Source organism: Chenopodium album, chromosome 13 (assembly GCF_948465745.1).
Source record: "Chenopodium album chromosome 13, dcCheAlbu1.1, whole genome shotgun sequence".
NCBI lineage: Eukaryota > Viridiplantae > Streptophyta > Magnoliopsida > Caryophyllales > Amaranthaceae > Chenopodium > Chenopodium album.
In genome coordinates, this window is record NC_137846.1 from 23013903 (window position 1) to 23037901 (window position 23999).

A 23999-nucleotide genomic window follows, 5' to 3' on the forward strand; every position below is an offset into this window, starting at 1 on the left:
TAACCCTAAACATGTTTATCTATGTTGATTGAACTTAATGCACAAATAAAACTATTATTGGTGATCACTTGAATTATAATCATATTAGCCTAAACAATATTATTAATTATCTTATTAAGCGTGATTACAAGTACAAATTCCCTTTAAACATGCATAAGAGGGCGTGATCAAGCAATAACAATATAAATATATCAAGCAACATAATAATCATAATCATGATAACAATCATAATAATCATAATTATCATAATCATGTTAAAGCATAATATTAATAGCAAGATCCTAGGCATGATACTAACAAGATTAATAACAAACCATAGCATGTCACTAAACAATAAAGATCAAAGCTTTAGCTCTAACATGATACTAACATGCTATTAGAAAAGAAAAGAGGAAGCATCCTAGAAATCATAATTGATATAAGCAAATCACCCTAAATATCATACTAAGGAAAGCATCCTAACATGATACTAGGAACCAAAATAACAATCTTAACATGATTTATATATCATTAGACCAATTAAACAATTAAAGTACTTACTTCTATGCCTTGTACCTCTTTCTAATAACAAAATACACGCGTTAGTAACTTCAAGGAAAATATAAAATCAAACAATCAAATTAAATAAAGATTAAAAGATTAGGGACCAAACCCTCAGAAATTATAACCCTTCACGTCTAGGGCGAAGGCAACTTCGAACTCGGCTAGGTGTGTCTAGTGCTAATGTATGAGGAATTGTGTTTGAGGGAAGGTTTAGAAAAAAGAATAGAGAGAGAAAGCTTCTAGCTTTAGAGAGATGATGATTGTTGTAGATGATAATTGAGAATTGTGAATTGTTAATTGTTGATGAATAAAAACGGAGGTTTAGGACCCTATTTATAAGAAAACAGTCCGAAAATAAGTAGAATTTGATAAGGAATAAAATTCCACTCTGTCGCTGCAAAACCGACCTTGTCGCCAGGCGACAGGGTCTGTCGCGTAGCGACAAGTCTGTCGCGTGGCGACAACCTGGATTTCTACGCGCTTTCAACATGGAGTCCACATATGAATCAAAATCGATTTGTAAAGTCCGTATGAAACTGAAATCGTATCTTTCATAAAATAATATTTTATTCCAAATAAAACTTTATCAAAATATAATTATTAATTCTAATTCTATTAGGATCAAAGAGAACCCTCTAGAGAATTCTAGAAGACTATAATTAATTCTAATAACTTTAGGAATAATAATTAATATTGGGCTCTCCCCTAGATCATTGGGCCGCAAGTAAAGATCAAACCGGGCCCAGTTTAGTATTTTGGCCATAACTTCCTCATTATTCATCGGAATTGGGCTTATAATATATCGTTGGAAAGCTCTTTGCAAGCCCCATCCAACTACACTATTATTGTACCCTTGTCGTGGACCAAACTAAACTGGATTGGCTGTTTTCATAAAATAGAGTTGTTTTCTAAATCAGAAAGAAAGAATTTTAATAAAAACTAACCGCAACACTTGACTTTTCACACTTTCACCTGATTCGATAATCATTCGACGCAAAAGGTATTCATCACTGGGTTTGGTTTTGGGGAGACACATTTGGGTGTCTACAACACTCTTTGATTTTTTCTTTGTTTTTTCTTCCTCAACTTCATTGTCTTCATACAGTGTTCTCTTTCTCCCCTTCCCCTTTTTTTCAGTCACTTTTTCTTGAACTTCCTTAACATTTTTCTTCTTCCTTCCTTTCAACACAGTCTTTGTTTTTTTAGCCTCCTCTTCAGTCTCCTCAGCTCCTCTTCTTCATTTTCTTCATCTACCTCCTTCACGGCCTTCTGCCCCTTACCTTTTTTTTTTTTTAGTTTTTCTTCTTCCTCACTCTCATCCTCTACTGCCTCCTTCATGGCCTTCTTCCCCTTGCCTTTTTATTTGGTTTTTCTTCTTCCTCACTTTCATCATGATCTGCATAATCACCCTCACCAGTATCACTCTCATCTTCATAATCACTACCACTATCCTTTTGTGCAATTTTTCCTTTCCTCCTACCTTTGTTTTTCAACTTCGGTTCATCAACAGTTTCTTCGCTTGCTGCCGACGGCAAGTCTGCTAAATAACTCCCCAACAGCCTCCACATTTGATTCGTGGCTGAACCCCATCATCAATCTTATCCTGAATTAAGTTAAACCTCTTCTCGACCATCTCTTGAAATGGTGGTGGAGCCTTTCCAACAAGTTGTGCTTTTTCCTTGTCAATCACCCCCATTAACTGCATTGCACATTGTCAATCACCCCCATTAACTGCATTGCACACAAATATCAGTTTACATTATACACAAGACATATTATAAACAAACATATTAGCACTTACTTTACTTGTCTTGTAGTCATCCTTCAAACCGTTGATTAAGTCATGCAAATTCTTCATGTTCGCATCACTCCAGTCCCTAGTCCGAGGTAAATCATACTTCCAAATGTTATACAGTCCATCTCTAGGGGAAAACTCACAAAATATTGCCTGCATCACGAATAACAATGAAACTTTGAGTAGGGGTTTACACAAGACATATTTTATTATGTTAATAGGTAATCCCAAAAAGATATTATGTCAATACATGCTTTCAGAAATTACATGATTGAATAGGATTTACAGACAATATGTTACTGGTAATCACTAAATTCATCAAGTGTCATTACCTAAAACGTTAAATATAGGACATTAAAGCTATATTTACTTTGGTAATCATCAACTACAACATAAGTGTGTACACAGAAAAACATTTTATACAGTGCACAAGTAATAATGGAGATTGAATATTATGTCAATACAAAGTGTGTACACAAAGATTATTTTATGCAGTGCACAGGTAATCCCCACAAACATATTATGTCAATACATGCATATAGAGTATACCTGATATAAAGGGATTTATAGACATTATGTTATTAGTCATCACTGAATTCATCTAGTGTCATTACCTAAACTGTAGATTACAGGACATTACATTTATATTCACTTTGGTAATCATCTTATACACATTTTATACAGTGCACAAGTAATCCTTAAAAACAACTTATGTTAATACATGCACATAGAGAATCCATTATAGAGTAAGATTTACAAACATTGTGTTACTAGTAATAAAAAAAAAAGTTGTGTATGTCATTACCTAAAACATAAAATACATTACATTAAAGCTATATTTACTTTGAAACAACAACTACAACATCAGTGTGTACATAAAGAATAGTTCATGCAGGGCATAGGTAATCACCAATATAATATTATGTCAATACATTTATACAGAGATTACATGATATAGTGGGAACGAAAGCAAAATATATTTTTGGTAATCAATAGATTTATCATTTTTCATTACCTAACCTATAAAATACAAGACATTACAGCTATAATTACTTATGTAATCATTAACTATATTAATTGATATAACCTAAGTAGACATTAGGTGCGAAACAGAACATTTGGTTTTTTTTTGAATTGTCAAAAGTATGATAAAGATAAATTTCAAAATTAAAAGTAGCTTACCATCAAGAACAAGGAACAGCCTCCCAAATTTGTAGGTGTCGCCTGGGACTTGAATTCTGCTATAGCTTCAACCAAACTATCTAGCAGAAACTTTGCGAAATTCCAATGCCTTATACAATCAACTTCAACAACAAGATGAAGCCATCCCTTCTTTGGCTTTTCCTCCACGCTTGGGCATATTAGGGCAGTCATGACAAAAACTACAAACATACGCTCAAATTGTGGTAATTAGAATTATTCTAAACTACAAACATAACAAGTGCATGGTAAATTATTCTAATTTATACAAATTATATAAAAAAAAAAACAAAAAAAGAAGATACACATTACACGAATTTTCTTAAAATCTATGCACAAAATTAAAATTAAATTAGTCAATGTGACTTACAATGTATACGACTGTAGTTCCTTAGTTGCTCTTGCCGTCGCAATCACCGCCTTCTTCACCATGTTTAGCTTGGAGTTTGATGTTGTGTATTTCTAGAGGAAAGGCTAGAGAGAGAAAGACATTAATGGAGAGAGATAAAAGGGAGTGAATAGTAACCGACCTTTTTACAAAATATGAATATAAGATCATTTCACAAAAGGTAAATTTTTGATATTGACGGTTGTAAATTTTGTTTGATTTAATTATTATTTTTTTTTTTTTACTTTGGCAACTGCAAACACGCAAAATCCGGAACACTGTTGTGTATTTGTGCACTTCAATCTTTTTATTTTCTTTTCTTTTTTTTTAAAGGATTTTGTTGTTATTTTTTTTTTTTTTTTTTGTTTTTTTGGAAACATTATCAAAATATAAAGAACCTTCAATATTTTTATTTCAAATATTAAGTAAGTATTGAATTTCATATAATACTAATTTTTTTCCATAGATTTTCATATAATACTTAATTTTAACTATACCTGTGCTTTATAAAAAATAAAAAGAAAATGGAAAAATTTTCGGTGCAAAAATAGGTAATCCATAATACATATATCATTCATTTCCAAGGAAAAAAAAGGGTTGAAATAGTACTACATTACGAAATACATATGAAATAAAGATGTTAAGGTAATAACATATAAATTTTAATGTTAATGTCAATGAGCGTTCAATTATAAATAAACCCACAACAAATAAGATTCTTCAATGAGCATTCAATTTCATATAATATTATTTTTTATATTTTTATTTTTGAAATAATTTCATATAATATTTAATTTTAACTAAACCTGTGCTTTACAAAAAAAAAATTAAAAAAAAAGGAACAACTTTCAGTGAAAACATAGGTAATCCAAAATACATATATCAGCCATTATTGCGAATAAAATAAAAAAATAAGGTTTGTAAGACTACTGCGTTACGGAATAAATATAAAATAAAGATGATAAGGAAATAACATATCAAAGTTACTGTTAATGCCAATGAGTACTCAATATAAATAAACCCTCAACAAATAAGATTTTTCAATAATTTTATGTCAAATTTTACGTACATATTCAATTTCATAAAATAAATTTTTTTTTTCAAAAACTTTCATACACTACTTAATTTAAACTAAACCTGTGGTTTCTAAAGAAATAAAAATATAATGGAAAAACTTTCATTGAAACACATAGGTAATTTCAAATACATATATCAGTCATTGCCAAGAAAATATAAAAAAAGGTTGACAAGAAATAGTTATTCAAAAAAAATGAAATAAACATGATAAGGTTATAACATATACGTTTTAATGTCAATGCCAAAGAGTCCTGTGCTGTATAAGGTATTCAAATATTAGAAATATAAATATTAGCATCCAAAAGTACCTGATTTACTGTCAATGCCAAAGAGTATGCAATATCATATATATAAAAAGGTTAAGACCCTATGTCATTGGATTACAATATAAACCTCAATAACTTATTCAACAACTAAAAAAAGTCTTAATTCAAAATCAAAACGAACTATGGCATCTAAAAATCAGTATTTGGGTCCCAATCAAAGATGGTGGGAAACTTTTCAAATGCGCTGACTTCATATCAATCGGTCGCGTTTGCTGCATTGCCAGTATTGTATGTCCTTGGCAGGAAGTTTTTTAATAGCTCAACGAAACCACCGCTTTTGATGACAGGTGTCGTGTTTGTTTCAGATGTTGTAGGAACTTTACTAACCACGTGAGTGATATCATGAACATCCCGTCCAATATCATGAACCCCCTGGAACATATCTCCATTCCTAGTGGTTTTGACTTCGCTCTTTTTGGGTCTACCCCTGCCTTTTCCTTTTTTAACCTTTTCTTCTTTTATAATGTCCTTTTCCTTGGGATTTATTTTCTCATTTTCTATTTCCAAGAGCATTTTTGCTAACTTGTCTCTTACCTAAGTTGATCGATCATACGATGAAGAAACCATTCTACATAGTTGTGCACTTAATCCAGTTAGGAATGCATAACGTCCATTTGCTGATACCTGGTCGTTTCTCTTCTAAAAATCATGCTCCTTGAGTAAGTTCTTTAGATGTAACTTAGCTCTGATTGTCCACCTACGAAGAATACAACCAGCTGGTATCTTAACCATTCCTTTATACTTCATTACTGCAAACATATGTCGACATGGTAAACCAATGGAGTTGTACTTCATACAACAACAAAACATTTGTTGCAGTTTCTTGTTGTAACACACAACGTAATTGCAATATTTGTTCACACAGTCGTTTAACCAAAAAGTGGTTGAAGCCCCATCACGATGCCCTTTTTCTTCTTTAATCTTGGTCACAATGTGTCCTGATTCAAAACTTAGTTCCTTCAAAAACAAAAGGTACACGTTCCTTGTGTAGGTTCGTGCTGCTTGTGTCTTTATTTCAAGAAACACCCCAGTGATTACTAGAAATGTATGTGTGGAGATGTAATCATCTTTATCTTCTTCAAATCGTATATGCTCAAGGACTTGGTCATACAACTCCACAAAACGGTACAACATTATTTTTGATGTTATGACTGTTTTCAATGTACTATTCATGGACTCACATCTTTGAGTGCTTCTCATGCCTGCGTACACATGTGTATTAACCAATACTTTAATGAAATAAATCACATATATTTTCGTTTACAAATAAAGATTTGGAATAACACTTAGGTTTACTAATGATTACCTCTTTCAATATTAATCTGACACTCTGAAATGTAATGACACATCACTGTATTGTAGATTACATTCAATACAGGATTTAATTTTTATTAACGTATTCAAATGAATACATATAACCAAAGTGTTATTTGGGTGATATAGGTAATGACCAAACACTATTTAAACTTAGTAAGCGCTTTGTAAGTATAATATGCAATGATAAAAATAAATATATGTAATTACATTAATAAATGAATGTACTTGCCTACATAAAATTGTCCCACCATAAAAGCCTCCGCCCATTTTTCCTTTCCATTGTACACATCTTGTGTCCACTTTTTATCTCACACTGCATCATATGCTTTCATTAAGTCTTCCCAAGCCTCTTCAAACTCAGCTGGTGTACGAACACCGTCTACACATTTCATAAAACCACTGCAAAACCGTTTGTTTGTGTGGCCCTCGATGTTGCGCATAAGATGCCACAGAAATAACCTCTGATGCGCATGTGGGAAAACAGTCTTAATAGCGCTAGCCATGGCCTTGTCCCCATTTGTGAGAACAGTATATGGAGCAACATTGCCACCAGCCTCAAGTAATTGTTGTAGCACCCATTCGTATGTGTCTATTTTTTTGTTTGCAATCAAAGCAACACCTAAGGGTACGGTTTTCCTATGATGATTTACTCCAACGACAACAACGAATGGTTTCTGGTATGCGTTGACTTTGTAAGTCGTGTCAAACGCTATTACCTTCCCAAAAGCCTTGTAATCTCCCTGGCATATTCCATCACACCAAAACATTTTGTCTATCCCATTATCTTCATCTCGTGTGTATCTAAGAAAAAAAGAAGGGTCTGAGGCTGTTTTTCCAAGTAAATAAGCCAACAAAGTTTCTGTATCTCTGTCCTTTATTTATTCTCTTTTGAACTTCTCGCATGTGTTGTACAAGTCTTTCTTTAGGAATCCTACTTCACGTATCCCCCCAGCACTTTGTGCCAAATTCCTCATTGTGATGGACGGTTTCACTCCAGAGTTAATTAAGGCTTTAATACGAATCTAATCACCTTCGGTTACTTCTCTATGGCTCCTGTCATAAATTTAAACACACAATAAATTATAAATAATTTACAATATCACACATGTATATAACAGTTTTTAATGGTTTAAAATATTTTCAAAAACTAACCTTTCGAAATACATCTGATTCATGGGAATCAGGTCATGCACATTGTGCTTAGCTACAAAATCCTTCACGTACCATGAATCGGATCTGTGATCCCATTTAAAATTGATTGATGCTTTGCAACCGCAGCGTGTTACTGCCTTTTCCCTACGCTTCCTATCAGGTCTATTCAAGTGTTTCGCTTCTCGAAACCCCTCCCTAATACACCAAAGCTTTTGGGAAGTTGGATGACCGTCAATTTTTCTTGTTGTTGTATGCTTGCAACGGATTCCAAAACCTTTAACCTTAGCGTACATCCTATAAAATTGAATGCAAGTGCGGTGGCTTCTAAAGGATAATTGTTTCATTTCTGCTATTGTAAAGTCTTCTAGCTTAGTCCCAAGTTTTTCCCAAACGTCAGGATCTAGAAAACTTGCAGGAATCTCATCAGTATCGGTGTCCGTGTCTACATCACTTCTATCTCCGTTGTCACTGTCCTGTATCAAATGAAAGATTTGGAAATGTGACAGTTATAGGTAATGTCCCATAAGAGATAATTATAATACCAATCAAATTAAATAACATACTACCTCTCCATGGTCCTCAGTTTCCGCTTGATTATTGAGCTTGTCATATGAGTCATGTCAAAAAACATTTAATAAGAATTACATCATTAAAATCTAAAAAGTTATAACAAAGATTTTAATACTTATATAAATTTTTTCGTGTAACAAACAAACATTCAAAAAATGTTGTAATGTCACCAACCTCAGGTTCAAAGCAATCACTTTGGTTTAAATTATTAATCTGCGTATCAACAACTTCTTCTCCTCCCGACTCCATTTGAATAAATAAACCCTTTAGTTGAAAAATAAAATATAATCTCTGGTAAAACGAAGAAAAAACTGTTTAGATATTATGTTTAATATATAATATATATATATATATATATATATATATATATATATATATATTCAAAAAATATTTAACAATTTTAGTTTATTTTAAAAAGATTGTTGCAAAATCTTTTGTTTGTTAAGTCGTGGAATTAAAGATATGGAATTACAAAGTTACCTTATTTATTTTGAGCATAAATCCTAATATATCGCATGTTATGGTGTTAACCTTCTTAGTTTTGTTACCTAAAAATTAGGAAATAATATTATAGAATCTCCAAAAAAAAAAAAAAAAAAAAAAAAACTAAAACTGTTTGATAAGTCATGACTCCTTAATTTTCGCATAATAAGAACTAACCATATCCCCGACTACGTATCAAATAGAATATATATACTTAGGTTAACGCCAATAAAATAAAAAAGGACAAGTTCACAATGAAAGGAAAAACGTTACCACATAACATATTGCTTAAGATATTTTGTTTCCTTTGTTTTTTTTTTATATTTGTTCATACTTACTTTTATTATCTTTTAAATTTGACTGATATAAAGGAAAACAATTTTATTCATAACTATTAAGCATAAAAATAACATAACTAGATAAACTATGTTACGCATTTTTTTATGTAATTACATATAAAAAGGCTGGCCATCACCAATATATATGCAAATAACTATTATTGAAAAAAGACATGGAATTAAAAAAGAGAATAAAAGATAAGGAAGTACACAATTACCGTATTTCTTTTGATCATGCCTCCTAATATATCGCATGTTATAGTGATAACCTTCTTAATTTTGTTACCTTACAATTAGGATCGCATATTTTAAAATCTTAAAATTCTAAAAAGCGGTTTGATAAGTCATAAATCCTTAATTATCGCAAAATCAGAACTGCTCACATCAATACGTATCAAAAACTTTCTCAAACGGTCGAATGCTTAGAAATCATTGCTTGTTAAATGTGAATACGTATCAAAAACTTTCTCAAACGGTCGAATGCTTACGAATTTTGAGTCTTTAAATATTCTAATTTTTTGTTAGTTTTATATTTGTTTATACTTAATTTTGTTATATTTCAAATTTGACTGATATAAAGGTAAACAATTTTTTTCCAACTAAGTAACTATTATGCATATAATTAACATAGTAGTAATTGTCTGGTCAGACCAAAAAAAAAAAAACAAAACAAAAAATTACAACTATGTTATACAATAATGTAGGTAATAACACATATATATTTTGGTTATCACCAATATTTAGTGAAATTAATTTATTATAGAATCATAAAATTACATAAACTTTAAAACCCTAATGAAATTAAAATCACAAAAAATTTAAAAGATAACTAAATTCGAAAATAACATCTATTCCTCCAACGTGAAATCAACAAAGTCAATAAATTTTGTTATCTTGGGGATTTTTTCAGGACACTTGGTGAAGGATGTAGGTGTCCATGTTTCTTCATTTGAAACCAAATCATCAAGCATTTCAGTAACCTCTAGAACACGCTTTCCGTTCTCATTCACTGGCATGTATTCGAACATAAAATGTTCTCTGTAGTAGGAATTGCGCTCAAGATGAAAGATTTTTTTAAGAAACTCTAGCTGACCAACAATTAGTCGTTTCATAAATATTCTAAATTGGGTGAAATCTCTGTCTTGGCTGACAGCATCACCTAGTATTCCTAAAGGAGGCCCACCAACCGGATTGTCATCGTATGGCAACCAATTAACCATACGATAGACTGTAACTTCATCGTCAAAAACCATTTCAACTGTAGGTAATTGCCCACAAGCATGCAATGTGTCCCTAACTTTTTTTTCCCCAATACTATAAAGTAAGTGGGAAATAAATAAACTAAAATGAATAATGTCAAACAAATGATCAAAGACTACATCTGGATTAGGAGCCATTTCTGAATATATTGAAAAGATCAGGGGTTTAAAAAGACAAATTTAAAGCTTGGAAAAGAGTATGAAAATGGAATTCGATTGCGAGATTATGATGCTTTAAAGTGGTTAATTTGCTATGAATATATTATATATACCACTAAATTGGCGCCAACTTGCACGAATTTTCCCACCAAAATTTGGCGCCACAATGTGAAGACTAATTTCCCTCCAAACATGAATTAGTCAAATATCAGATTGATATGAAATAAAATAGAATAAATTGATTTACTAATAACCGATTTTCATAATTAAAATTACACATAGAGCTGTCAATTCGGGTAAACGGGTCGGGTTAGTGTGGGTCGGGTCAATACGGGTTAATGTCATAACATATGTGGGTCAGGTTCGGGTTGGGTCATGCTTGAGTCGGGTCACGTCGGGTCATACATCTTATCGGGTTTGGGTCGGGTTAGTAAAAGGTCGGGTTACATTCGGGTCGGGTGAAAAATATGTCGGGTTTAATTCGGGTCTTTACGGGTTTAAACGAGTTAGGGTCGTTCTCGGGTTCGAGTCGGGTTCGGTTCAAGTTAATTATTTACGGGTTATAATCAGGTCGGGTCATTCTCAGGTTCAAGTCAATAATTTGCGGGTTATAATCAAGTCGGGTCATTCTCGGGTTCGAGTCGGGTTCGATTCAAGTCAATAATTTGCGGAAAACATGTTTCGTCCCTGAAATTCGTCCCTAAAAACATTTTGTGAAATTAACCTCTTAAAATTCAAAGTGAAATATTGAAGGAATAGATTTAGGATTCAATTTCCGTTCCAATACCAACAAGAGATAACGACCTATACATTTTGATTCAATAACAAGTCGGGTTGAATTTGGGTCGGGTCAATAACAAGTCGGGTTGATTCGAGTCGGGTTTGTAATAGGTCGGGTTGAAATTCGAGTCGGGTTTGTAGCATGTCAGGTTAAATTCGGGTCGGGTTAAGAACAGGTCGGGTTAGGAACAGGTCGATTTGAATTCGGGTTTTGACGGGTTAAAACGGGTTTGGGTCAATTTCAGTTCAGGTCGGGTTCGGTTCAGGTCAATAAGTTACGGGTTACATTCGGGTCGGGTCGTCTCTAGGTCGGTTAATGTTCGGGTTCGGGTCTCAAATACTCGGGTCAACTCGGGTCTAGAGTTGGTTTCAGGTCAGGTTCGGGTCACCATTTTTTTCGGATTCAGATGGGTCGTTAATAGGTCAGGTTAGGGTCGGTATTTCGGGTCGGGTCAGTTTTTGACAGCTCTAATTACACAAACAGAATAAATTCACATTATAATTTTGTATATAATATATTTCCTACATTTATTTTGTATCATTTATTCATTTGCTATCTGTTTATTCATGTTCAAAATCGAGTTTTATTTTTATTTTTTAATTTTTTTTTTAAACAAAGATCCCAAGGAGCAACCAAAACTTATTTTTATATAAGCTCGTTTGTTTAGTTTTAAGTTTTTGAAGACAGCTGAATAACATGAAAATTAATTGATCGGTATTAATCTGTAATGTACTTGGTAATTACCGACATAATGTAACCTGAAATACAATTAATACATCAAAACAATGTTGTATATTTAAATAATTAATAACCTGAAATACAATTAATAACTCAAAACAATGTTGTATTCAAGAAATTATGTACTGTCCAACTACAGTTTACGTTATAACCTATTATATTTGTTTAGGTGTTTCGTGGGTTATCTGGTATATTTTATAATTTTTTGATATACAGCCATTTATGTTTTTTTTAGTCCTTCAAATTCATGTTGAAGTCAAAAAATAAAGTTATAAATATGATTAGTTATTTTATTACGAAATTTACATTACTAACTATTACTTTCTTTTATTTTTTCTCTTGGTTGTATTCCGTTTAAACTGAAAGCAATCTAATATTGAATCAGTTAATCTATGGAATGAAATCGGTTAACAGATTTTGGCGCCAAAAAATGGTGTGAAAATTAGTCATTTTGGTGCCATATTTATGCTTTATATACGTAGCAAAATCACCAATTCAAAGCATCACAGTTATTCACTCAACACATTTTCTCTTTTAGTGAACATTTCCAAAATTTCTCTTTATCATTTCATTTTCTTCAGAAATGCCTCCTAGTCCAGAAGTAGTCTTTGATCATGAGTTTGACATATTTGAATTTAGGTTATTTATTTCTCATTTACTTTATTGTATTGGGGAAAAAGGGTAAGTGACATATTGCTTGCCTGTGGGCAATTACCTATGGTTGAAATGATTGTTGCCGATGAAGTTACGGTGTATCGTATGGATAACGGAATGCCCTACGATGAATACCCGAAAGATGGGCCTCTTCCCGGAATATTAGGTGATGATGTAATTCATGCAAAAGATTTAATCGAATTCCGGATATTTATGAAAAGACTAATCATCGTTTGTGGTGTTACACAAGCCGAGTCTTTGATTGATGATGTAACCGTGGCAAAATTTTCTCAGACTATCTTTCGACTGGAGCTTAACTCTTACTACAAAGAGCAATACATGTTCAACAAGTTGCCATTGAGTGATAATGGAAAACGTGTTCTTGAGGTGGTAGAAATGCTATATGATATTGTGTTAAATGAAGAAACATAGTCGGTAGATTCATTCACCAAACGTCCAGAAAAGGTCCCCAAGATAACAAAATATATTGAATTTTTTGATCTTACGTTGGCGGATTAGCTATTTTTAATCACATTAATTATCGGTTATGTTATTATGTTTTTATTTGATGATGACCCTATTTTATTTCGGTTAAAACCATTAGGGTTTTTTATGGTTGATGTTATTATTATATTCAATAAAACGTAATTTCTTTAAAATCTTTCATTATTGGTGTTGATATATAAAAACATAAGGGATTACCTACTTAATTTTAGTCATCTATGTCTTATTTTTTTTCGTAATAACATAGTGTACATTTTTTATGTTGTTATCTAATATAATTCTAATTTAATAACTAAAAATAACAATGGAATAAAAAAGTTTTCGTCAAGATTGTTTTCAATGAAAAAAATACAATTACGGTAGTTATCCCTTAAAGTGTGCCATGTATCACTACATTAGGCGAAAATTAAGGAGTACATTATCATCTATTTTTTTGTAAAGATTTTATCTTTCAATTTATTTACTATAAATAATCTAGAAGTTATATAAATTAAGTTGGTTATATTGTTCATTATATTTTGAAAAATTGTCTTCCCAAATTAATATTGTAAACTGTTATACTTTTACTTTTGATAAAATATTAAAAGATCATATCTTAGTACAAAATTATAGTAAAGGTGAATCAAATTCGAAAAACAGCAATATAGATAATGATGTTATTTTGTGGATATATTTCGAATATCATATTTTTTTGAAAAGGTAATAACATATAATCATAAAATCGGTAAATCAAATAATGGTACTTGTAAAAGATATTTAAAAAATGTTTACAATATATTTATGTACATGTTTTTTTTTTTGGTATACACTATTGGTCATAATTATAGGCGCTCAATATGGTTAATGAATACAATGACAATTTATAATTATAGTACGCACATATTAATTACATTTCTGTTTATACCATGTCATAGAAAAACTGAAATCATCCCAAAGGATGAATATAAATATATTGATTGTTGGAATTTATACATTAAATAATTGGTTAAAAAAATAGGTATTGACATAACAACTTGTAAGTTAATCCATATAATACATGTTAAACATTTTAAGATGAACGAATACTCTTACAAACACATTCATATTACAGTTTATTGGTGTTGATATACATATACATAGGTAATTACCTTACCAATTTGATTTATATTCTATGTCTTATTTTTTCGTAATAACATAATGTACATTTTTTTATGTTTTTATCTGATAATAATTCTAATTTAATAACTAAAAATAACAATGGAATAAAAAAGTTATAGACTTTATCTTAATAAAAGATAAAGTCACATTAAGGCTAAAACATCTACTTGTTACGTACATGTTGTAAGTTCATGAGTCTGATGTAATCAAGCTTTGGCCTCTTGATTTTGTGTTCATCACGGTTGTCATTAAACCAAGTCCATCTACGACGCACTCCAGAATCATTCGCAAAGAAAGGTATTGCCCTACTCCATTCTCGACAAACAAGCATTAATTGAGTAACCCTTTTTTCACTCATTTTTTACCAAATTAACTCCATCACAGTCTTTAATCCGCCTACACAAGGCCTTTTTGGATTAATGGGTTGCACATCATGAAATGTGCACAATTGAAAGTACAATGCTTTTGGCAATGAAGGAAATGACCACTTAGGGTCCCTCATTTTATCTTCCATTATATTCTGTAGACAGTTGCAAACTGTAGTGTCTGTTGGTCCATTCCGTTCATCGATTATCCTCTTTCTACTTAAGATCCAGTCCTCATGGCATGAAACATCATTACCCTTTTGTTTTTTCAAAGGTAATGTGTTGCATCCTTCATCGTTTGATGGCCTTTTGCGTTCGTTAAGAACATCCTGTCAAGTAAATTATGTCAACATCAACAAAAAAATTCCAAATTAGTAATTACAAGAGTCTTTGTGTGTCAATACACATTTTGAAAACAATAATTCATGCATCTTCACTTAAATTACTTTAATGACAATAACCACAGTAAATGAGAAAAACAAAAAATAAATAAAAAATAAAAATAAAAATTATCAATAAAAACATAAGACAAATTTTGAGTCAATTTAAGACATAATCATTTGATCTCCTCTTACATATGCTCTAATAAATGAATCAAATATAGAAAATTAGCATTAAATTCGAACTTTACTGAATAAAAAATTATGTCACAAATTTATGTAACAATATCTTTTATTTAGTAAAGTATTTAATAATAATTTTAAAAATCACCAATAATACTGAAATTAACTAAAACATACAATTTCTTGAGCTTCCTCCATGATGTCTTGATTAACCTCTTTTAACTCAATTTTCCAAATATGTTGAATTGTACTAGAATTATGTAAAATTAAGAAGGTTGCTGCATAGTTTAATCTCTTTATATATAAGTTTATTGTAACTGTTTTTTTTTTAAATTAATTTTTTTAATAATTTTTGAAGTGGTGGTATTGTAGTGTAACCGTTTACAATTTTTTTTTTTTTTTTTTTGGATGAGGAAAGTTGTAGTTAATTTTTTTTTCGAAAATAGAAAAAAAAAATAATAATAACTTCCCACCAAAAAAAAAAAAAACTGTAAACTTTTTAACTATTTTTATTTATATTTATTAACTGTTATATATTTTTTTATTAAAAAAAACAAAAAAATAGCATTTCTAAAAAAAGTGTAACCTGACATATATTTAATAAAACCTTGTTTCATAGCAACTATTCAACATTGAAATTATAGTGAATAATAGCAAGTATTCTATATATATTAAATAAAATTAAATAGTTCATTGACGAAAATGGTATTTTTATATATTAGAGTTATTGACATTGTTTTTTAGCTATATTAAACATTGAAAGTGTAGAATAATTATGTCATGTATTCTATACAAGATATTGCATAATGGCAGGTATTTTATATAAGATGTTGCCTCAAGTCGTTAAATCTGGTGATTGATTACTTATAGTAAAAAAGATCCCATTACAAATTCTAACAACTTTTTTAGTTTGGATACAAATTTTCATAGTTGATTGCATTAGTTTAGACCGGGAAAAAAGATATATGTACAATTGCATGCTTGAGCATAAGTTATTTTTTTACAAATCCATGAAATCAATTTTATTGTTACCACAAAACACATTAATAGATGGCAATACTTGACATGATTACAAGTCGCACAAAACAATGACATGACCACTCATATGCTACATATGTCACCCTCAACTAATTATTGAATGCTTTGTACTCCATGTAACCCATACTTTGTATATACTACGAGTATTAAGATTACTGGTGGTAGTCAAGTATTTGCATATTAAAAAAAATTAAAAAAAAAAAAGTAAAACCTAATTTAGATTACCAAATTTATTATTTTGTGATCTTTATGTATTTACCTGTAATATCATTAACAATTACCCAAATCATTGTGGGTTTATTTAGTAAATAGGTACTAGCATATAATATATGGAATAATTATGAACAGTTATACAAGACATAAAAAAGTAGAATTGGAATCGGATTGCAGTATAAAGGTTTTTGACACAAATTGTACTATGATATTACCTGTTAACAGTGCAAAGTATAGGAAATACAATTTAGCATTGTCACATTATTATTTTTTTAGAAAGCATTGTCACATTATTACAACCTCAATTAGATTTTTGTTACATCTTCTAACAATATAATTATATGTAAAAATTTTAAAAAATACAAATTTAATGTCATCATTATCACATCCACTTAAGCACTCCATCTTACCCCAACCACATACACACACCTCGGTTAGAGGGAAAAATAAAATAAAAAATAAAATAAAATAAATAAATCAAAAGAAAAAATCAAAAGAAAACCGTCAAAAATTTAAAACAAAAGGTAAAAAAGTATTCCTCCCATAAACCGCAATTCACAATCCCCAATTTTCCAAAACCACTCTTCTCAACTAAAACCTCTCCATCTTCACCATTCACATAATCACATTCAACCTTCTTCAAACTCGAGCACAAGGTATGTAAATTCTTTTTTAGTTTTTTTATGTTTTTAATTTTGTTAATTATTGCATTTACAAAATTTACGGCATGATTATACCTAAAGACCAAAATTATGTACAAAATTTTGTCAAAAAATGGGTATTACCACATTTTTGTGAAATTTGTTATAGGTTTAATAGAATTGCCGCCATTGATTTGATGTATAGTTTATGCATAAATTGTGTATTTAGATTTCATTTCAGTTTAGAATTAGATTCCGTAGTTTTACAGTGAATGAATTAACTCTGTTTATTTTGTTTTTTTTTTAAATTTCCAATTTTTTTTTTCGGTTCCGATTATAGGTTACTTTTATAGTTCATATCTTTAATTGAGTTAGTATAATTTGTCATGTCGATTGAAAAAGTATAATGTCCAAATTTACCCCTTTCAAAATAAATAAACTGATTATTGTCATGTCCAAATTTGCATTTTTTTATTTTGTTATGGTATATGTTTTTCAATTTAGAAAAAAGGCTTAATATGTTGTTGCTTTTTCTGTGTTTCCAACAAAATGTATATTCTATTATCTTGCACATGACAATAGTTTTACTCTACCTGTTTGGAAAATCAAAACTGTAGTTTGTTCACTTGAAACTTTGTATATTTGGGTATATACATCTTATGTTTATGTTGGAAATGACCTTTTGGTATTTTGGTGATTACTAGTTTGTTGACCTCTTAATTTTTGCATCTTTGTGTATATTGACTACCAATTTACCTTTGATAGTCACACTGTATTTTTTTTTTTTTGGCAATGACTTAAAATTTTTGTATCTTTTGGTATATACATCTTATGTTTTTGTTGGCAATGAAATTTGGGTATGTTGGTGAATACCTGTTGTAGACACCCATTTGTGTCTCCCCAAAACCAAACCCAGTGATGAATACCTTTTGCGTCGAATGATTATCGAACGAGGTGAAAGTGTGAAAGGTCAAGTGTTGCGGTTAGTTTTATTAAAAATTCTTTCTTTCTATTTTCGAAAAACAACTCTATTTTATGAAAACAGCCAATCCAGTTTAGTTTGGTCCACGGCAAGGGTCCAATAATAGTGTAGTTGGATGGGGCTTGCAAAGAGCTTTCCAACGATGTATTATAAGCCCAATTCCGATGAATAATGAGGAAGTTATGGCCAAAATACTAAACTAGGCCCGGTTTGGTCTGTACATGCGGCCCAATGATCTAGGGGAAGGCCCAATGTTAATTATTATTCCTAAAGTTATTAGAATTAATTATAGTCTTCTAGAATTCTCTAGAAGGTTCTTTTAAGTCCTAATAAAATTAGAATTAATTATTATATTTTGATAAGTTTTACTTGGAATAAAATATTATTTTATGAAAAATACGATTTCAGTTTTCATACAGACTTTACAAATCAATTTTGATTGATAAGTGGACTCCGTGTTTGAAAGCGCGTAGGAATCCAGGCTGTCGCCAAACAACAGGCCTGTCGCTACGCGACAAGCCTTGTCGCCACGCGACAAGACTAGTCACCACGCGACAGAGCTTGTCGCCAAGCGACAAAGTCGGTTTTGCGGCGACAGAGTGGAGTTTTATTCCTTATCAAATTCTACCTATTTCCGGACTGCTTTCTTAAATAGGGTCCTGAACCTCCGTTTTTATTCAATCAACAATCAATCATCATCAACAATCAATCATCATCAACAATCAATCTACAATCAACAATCTTCTCTCTCTTTCTCTCTCTCTATTCTTTTTCTAAACCTTCCCTCTTACAAAATTCCGCATACACGAGATCTAGACACACCTAGCCAAGTTCGAAGTTGCCTTCGCCCTAGACGTGAAAGGTTATAATTTCTGAGGGTTTGGTCTCAAATCTCTATTTCAATTATTTAATTTAATTGTTTGTTTTATTATTTTCCTTTGAAGTTACTAACATGTGTATTTTGTAATTAGAAAGAGGTACGAGGCATCAAAGCATGTAATCTTATTGCTCTATTCTTGTAGAAAGCATGTTTGTTATTTATTAATTCCTAGCATCATGTTAGGATGTTATTATTGCTTTCTAGTATCATGTTTAGGGTGCCTTTTACTCTTTTCTAATATCATATCAATATCATGTTAGTATCATGTTAGGGCTAAAGCTTTGATCTTTATTGCTTAGTGACATGCTAGGGTTTGTTATAAATCTTGTTAGTATCATGCCTAGGATCTTGCTATTATTATGCTTTAGCGTTAACATGATTATTTCAATTATGATTGTTATTATAATTTATGATGATTGTTATAATGATTATTATTATGATGATTGTTATTATGTTGCTTGATGCTTATTTATTGTTATTGCTTGATCACGCCTTTTATGCATGTCTAAAGGGAATTTGTACTTGTAATCACGCTTAATAAGATAATTAATAATCTTGTTTAGGGTTAATATGATTATAATTCAAGTGATCGCCGATAATAGTTTTGTTTGTGCATTATATTCAACCAACATAGATAAACAGGTTTAGGGTAAACCTATTGTTTGCATGTTAGTCAGAAAGCGCACATGAATACGAGAAGAATAAAGTAGAGGCCTTTTTAGGGAAGGTTCAATCTCTTTTAGGTTGGATTTGTACCTTCATCCCCGAACCCTATTTGGTTCCAGACCTTTTGGAGTTGACGATCTCCTGGATCGTTAAGGGTGTAACCTTCACCCTGTGAACGGTTTACAAGTTCCTAAAACTTGTTGGCGACTCTTTTGCTCTAGCTTCTTTCCCTTTGGACGCCACCATGCTTAAGTGTATGATCACAGTGGAGTTCAAGTTTGGGGTAATGCTTGAAATATTCCCTACACCTGTTATTCTTTAAAAGTAATGTCAGGGTATATACATCTTATGTTTGTGTTGGCAATGACATTTAGGTATGCTGGTGAATACATGTCATTATTTAAAAGTAATGTCAGGATATATACATCTTAAGTTTGTGTTAGCAATGACCTTTGGGTATGTTGATGAATACTTGTCATTCTTTAAAAGTAATGTCAACATGGTACTTCTTGTTGGCAATAACCTATTAATATTATGGTTAATACATGATTTCATATACCAAAAAATACATAGCACGGTTTTTTCTTAGTATGCTACATTTATTTATTTATTTATTTATTTTCAATAAAATGGCTAAAGTGAAGCAATCAGCAAGGCGACAGAACCCGCGTAAGAGAACAGGGGCCACATACAATCATTGGCATTCAACCAACCAACTCTCCAACCACAAGGTCAAGAAGGCAAGCTTCGGTCGCTACTACCCCACCCTCTCCTGCTGCATAGGGTAGTAGCAGAGGCCAAACATCAACTGATGATGAAAGGTTCAAGTCCTCCCTGTACCGTGAATTGTACTTTAAGACATTCGCGAAACGAAAAATCTGTGAAGGGAAACATGTAGACTTTAACTCCCTTGACTTAGCCCATGCTGATTTTTTACGAAAGTGGTTTAAACACCAAGGATGGGACAAGTTGCTTACAGAAAATTACCCTATATACCCCGACCTTGTTCGACAGTTCTACACCCACTTCGATCATGCAAACAAACAAGATGGAGTAATATACACTTGGGTGAAGGGGAAGGAGATAAAGTTGGATGAAGCTACCTTGAGCAGCATCTTGAAGATTGCCAGACAAGGGGTGCAAGCTAAGCTCCCGGGGAAAAAATGGAGTACACAAACGGAATTTGATGTTGAGAAATGCCTTAATCTTGTGTTTATGGAAGATGAATCTAACAGAGATAAAAAGCCAGAAGTGTATGAATTGCCGCTACAAACTCGTCTTTTGCATTTGATTCTCTTCAAGTCCTTCCTTATGCGAAAGGGGAGACTGTCCTCCTTAACATACCTAGACATGTTGGTCATGTACTTTGTCCTCACCGCTGTGAAGATGAATATGCCGAAGATGATGATTGATTACATGATTATCGTTCAAAAGGGAACAAAGGAAAGGTTGTTCCTTCCTTATGGTATGTGGTTGACCAAGGTGTTTGAGAGATTTGAGGTCGATTTATCGGAAGAAGTGATGGAAAGTAACCAAAATAACCATTCAACTCAAATACAATTCATAATGCTTTGGGTTACTTATATGATGGCGACAATGAAAAGTGGGTAAATAAAGAGGTACCACGTGCTCCTGTTCGAAAACGGCAGCGTGTTGAGGAAGAAGAGGGTAAAGATGATTCTGAGGAAGATGGTAAAGGAAACCGTTGTGCGACATCCTTTAAAGCTGTCATGTGTGAGAGCATGACTGCGCAAGAAATGCTTAAGCGCATTAGGCCGGATATCTTCACTAATGCTGTTATGCTTGAGGTCCAAGAGACTGTACAGTCTCGAATAGATGCCCTTAATGAGAACTCAGGTATTTACTGTCCTTATGTTTCATTTTCTGTTGAATTTTCTGGCATTGTTAACCTTAATTTCATGTCTAATTACATATGTAATTACATTTTATGCTGTTGTACGTTGCCAATTATGTATTGTGACGTTAAGGTTTTCTCTGTTTTTTCATTGGTAATATATTTTGTAATGTTGGGATATAACCTATATTGATGAATGCATGTTACATTTCTATTTTGTAAAATCATGGGTAATGACTAACTATATTTTAAGTTATAGACTTTTTATATTGTCCTTATGGTTAATTTTCTATAGACATTCTGGTAATGTTGACCTTAAAATCATATATGATCCTATATGTATGACCTTATATGTTATATTACATTGCCTATTATGTTGTGATCTGGTTATTCTCTGTTTTGTCACCGGTGATTACCTGATTTTGGAAATTAACTATATTGATGAATGCATGATAAAAATTCTCAGTTTTAATATTAAAAGGGTAATGACTAATTATTATTCGGGTCATTACCTGAAAGTTTTTTATGTTAAATTCAGTTCCAGTGACATTCTGGTATTTTTTATTTTTAATTTAATCTCACATAATGACCTTATACATAGTTGTATATTGTATCCTTCAAAAAAAAATAGTTGTAGTGTACACCTATTTTGTCATTTATATAATTGCACAAGTGCATTTTGTAGTGTACTTATATTGCTGAATTCTACATAACAAGTCTGGTTTGTATATTAATGGATAATAACCCTATGTGTTTCGTGTTATTACCCATTTTAGTTTATAGTATCAATTAAAGACATTTTATCGAATTACATTTGTTCTTTGTTGGGAAGATGAAGATGTTGGTGACGATGAAGATGAAGGTGAGGGCGACAACTCTAAGAGAGTACGAAAGGCTTCTGCTGCACCTGTTGATGAAGATTATGATTTTGGAAATGAATACTTCTATAATACTTAGGTTTCTTCTATGTATCTATGTATGCCAGGGAGCTATATACTATTATTGTTGTATTTCTGTTTTCTCAACTATGATCCTAAGACGTTTTAAGTAGTAAATTATTATGTGGGTACTAGCATGTATTTTGGCCCAATGTGGCGAAACTGTAATGGTGGCATGTCACATATTTAGTCTTTGTAACGTATGGTAACTAATTTCTACGTAACTAATTTCATTTTATGTTAAAGTACTTTATGTTCATACATTGAATTTTGAATTAGAAAGCTCCCTATTTTCACAACCTTTACAGTATTAAAGGGTCTATATTAGGGGATTATTCTAAATATTAAAGGGTCTCTATCTGTACATGAATTTAGTATTCCTTGTAAATTGTTTTAAATAGTTAATTTTGAAAAGTTAGTTACCAATTAAATATAATTAACATGTGTTACAATTGGAAACATATCAATTGATATCCCCATTTTATATGAGCTCAATCAGGATATGTAAATATTCCATTATATCTACAAAATATATTAGGTTAGTAATAATACAAGTACTGATACATAATAAGCCATTTTTCCTTTGATAACTCAATGTATTCAAGGCAATCAAGGCATATTTTTTAAAAATTGTCATGAATTTGAATTGATGTATCAAATGATACGGAGTATTTTTGTTTAATATTATAACATAAATAGAAAAAATAAAATAAATGATATTTAGAATTAACCAAATCCTCAACTAGTAATTCTGCAATGTATTTTATTCAATAATCTTCTAATACTTGACCACAAATATAGCCCATGAATTAATAAGTGCAAACAAAGTCATAGATGTGTATGCAATATATCTGTTCTTCTCCATGGTTGATTGACATAATTGGCTTTTCAAGTCACATATTTGTTCCTGAAACTGTGATTTTTTTATCTTCAATTTGTTTAGCTTCATAGTTAGAGATTCAAATTCTTTCTCAGTTGCATCCAATCTCTTTGACATCATCTCACACTCGACGCATCCAACAACACCATCATACAACAATTTGAAAAATCCACAGTCCGCCTCCTGCAATTTATAAAAGTTAAATAAACCCTAATAATTACTTGGAACTCTAATGACAGATTATTATATTTACTCATATACATTAAAATTGAACCGTAAATTACAAATGGGTTTAGAATAAAGTACCGGATATTTTCCACAATCACAAAATTTCCTTCCCTTATTATGGTTAGGCTTGTTCACAGTTCGAATCTTAGAGGGAACGCCACATCCACATTTCACCATGCCCCCTCCAAAACTAGAAGATGAACCTCAAGAAATGGAATTTTGTGAATCCCCCCCTTTTTTTTTGGTGTGTGTGTGTGTGTTTTTTTGTGTTAATTACAAGGTTGAGAGTAGGTCAAGAATATAATTGAGCTTTTAAAAACTAACCTCCG

The 23999-nt window shown here is 31.4% G+C and overlaps 2 protein-coding genes across 2 annotated transcripts; both read right to left on the bottom strand.

Moving 5' to 3' along the window:
• Positions 1–5968: 5968 nt before the first annotated feature.
• On the bottom strand, positions 5969–6678 carry LOC145575382 (protein FAR-RED IMPAIRED RESPONSE 1-like). Its single transcript, XM_081633260.1, has 2 exons — positions 6636–6678; positions 5969–6531 (listed from the first exon to the last, which is right to left on the bottom strand). Exons 1-2 carry the CDS (start codon positions 6676–6678, stop codon positions 5969–5971), a joined length of 606 nt encoding a protein of 201 aa, XP_081489386.1.
• A 276-nt stretch (positions 6679–6954) lies between these two features.
• On the bottom strand, positions 6955–8617 carry LOC145575383 (protein FAR1-RELATED SEQUENCE 5-like). Its single transcript, XM_081633261.1, has 4 exons — positions 8543–8617; positions 7799–8271; positions 7677–7699; positions 6955–7472 (listed from the first exon to the last, which is right to left on the bottom strand). The coding sequence occupies exons 1-4, from the start codon at positions 8615–8617 to the stop codon at positions 6955–6957; spliced, it is 1089 nt and encodes a 362-aa protein (XP_081489387.1).
• Between the last annotated feature and the right edge of the window lie 15382 nt (positions 8618–23999).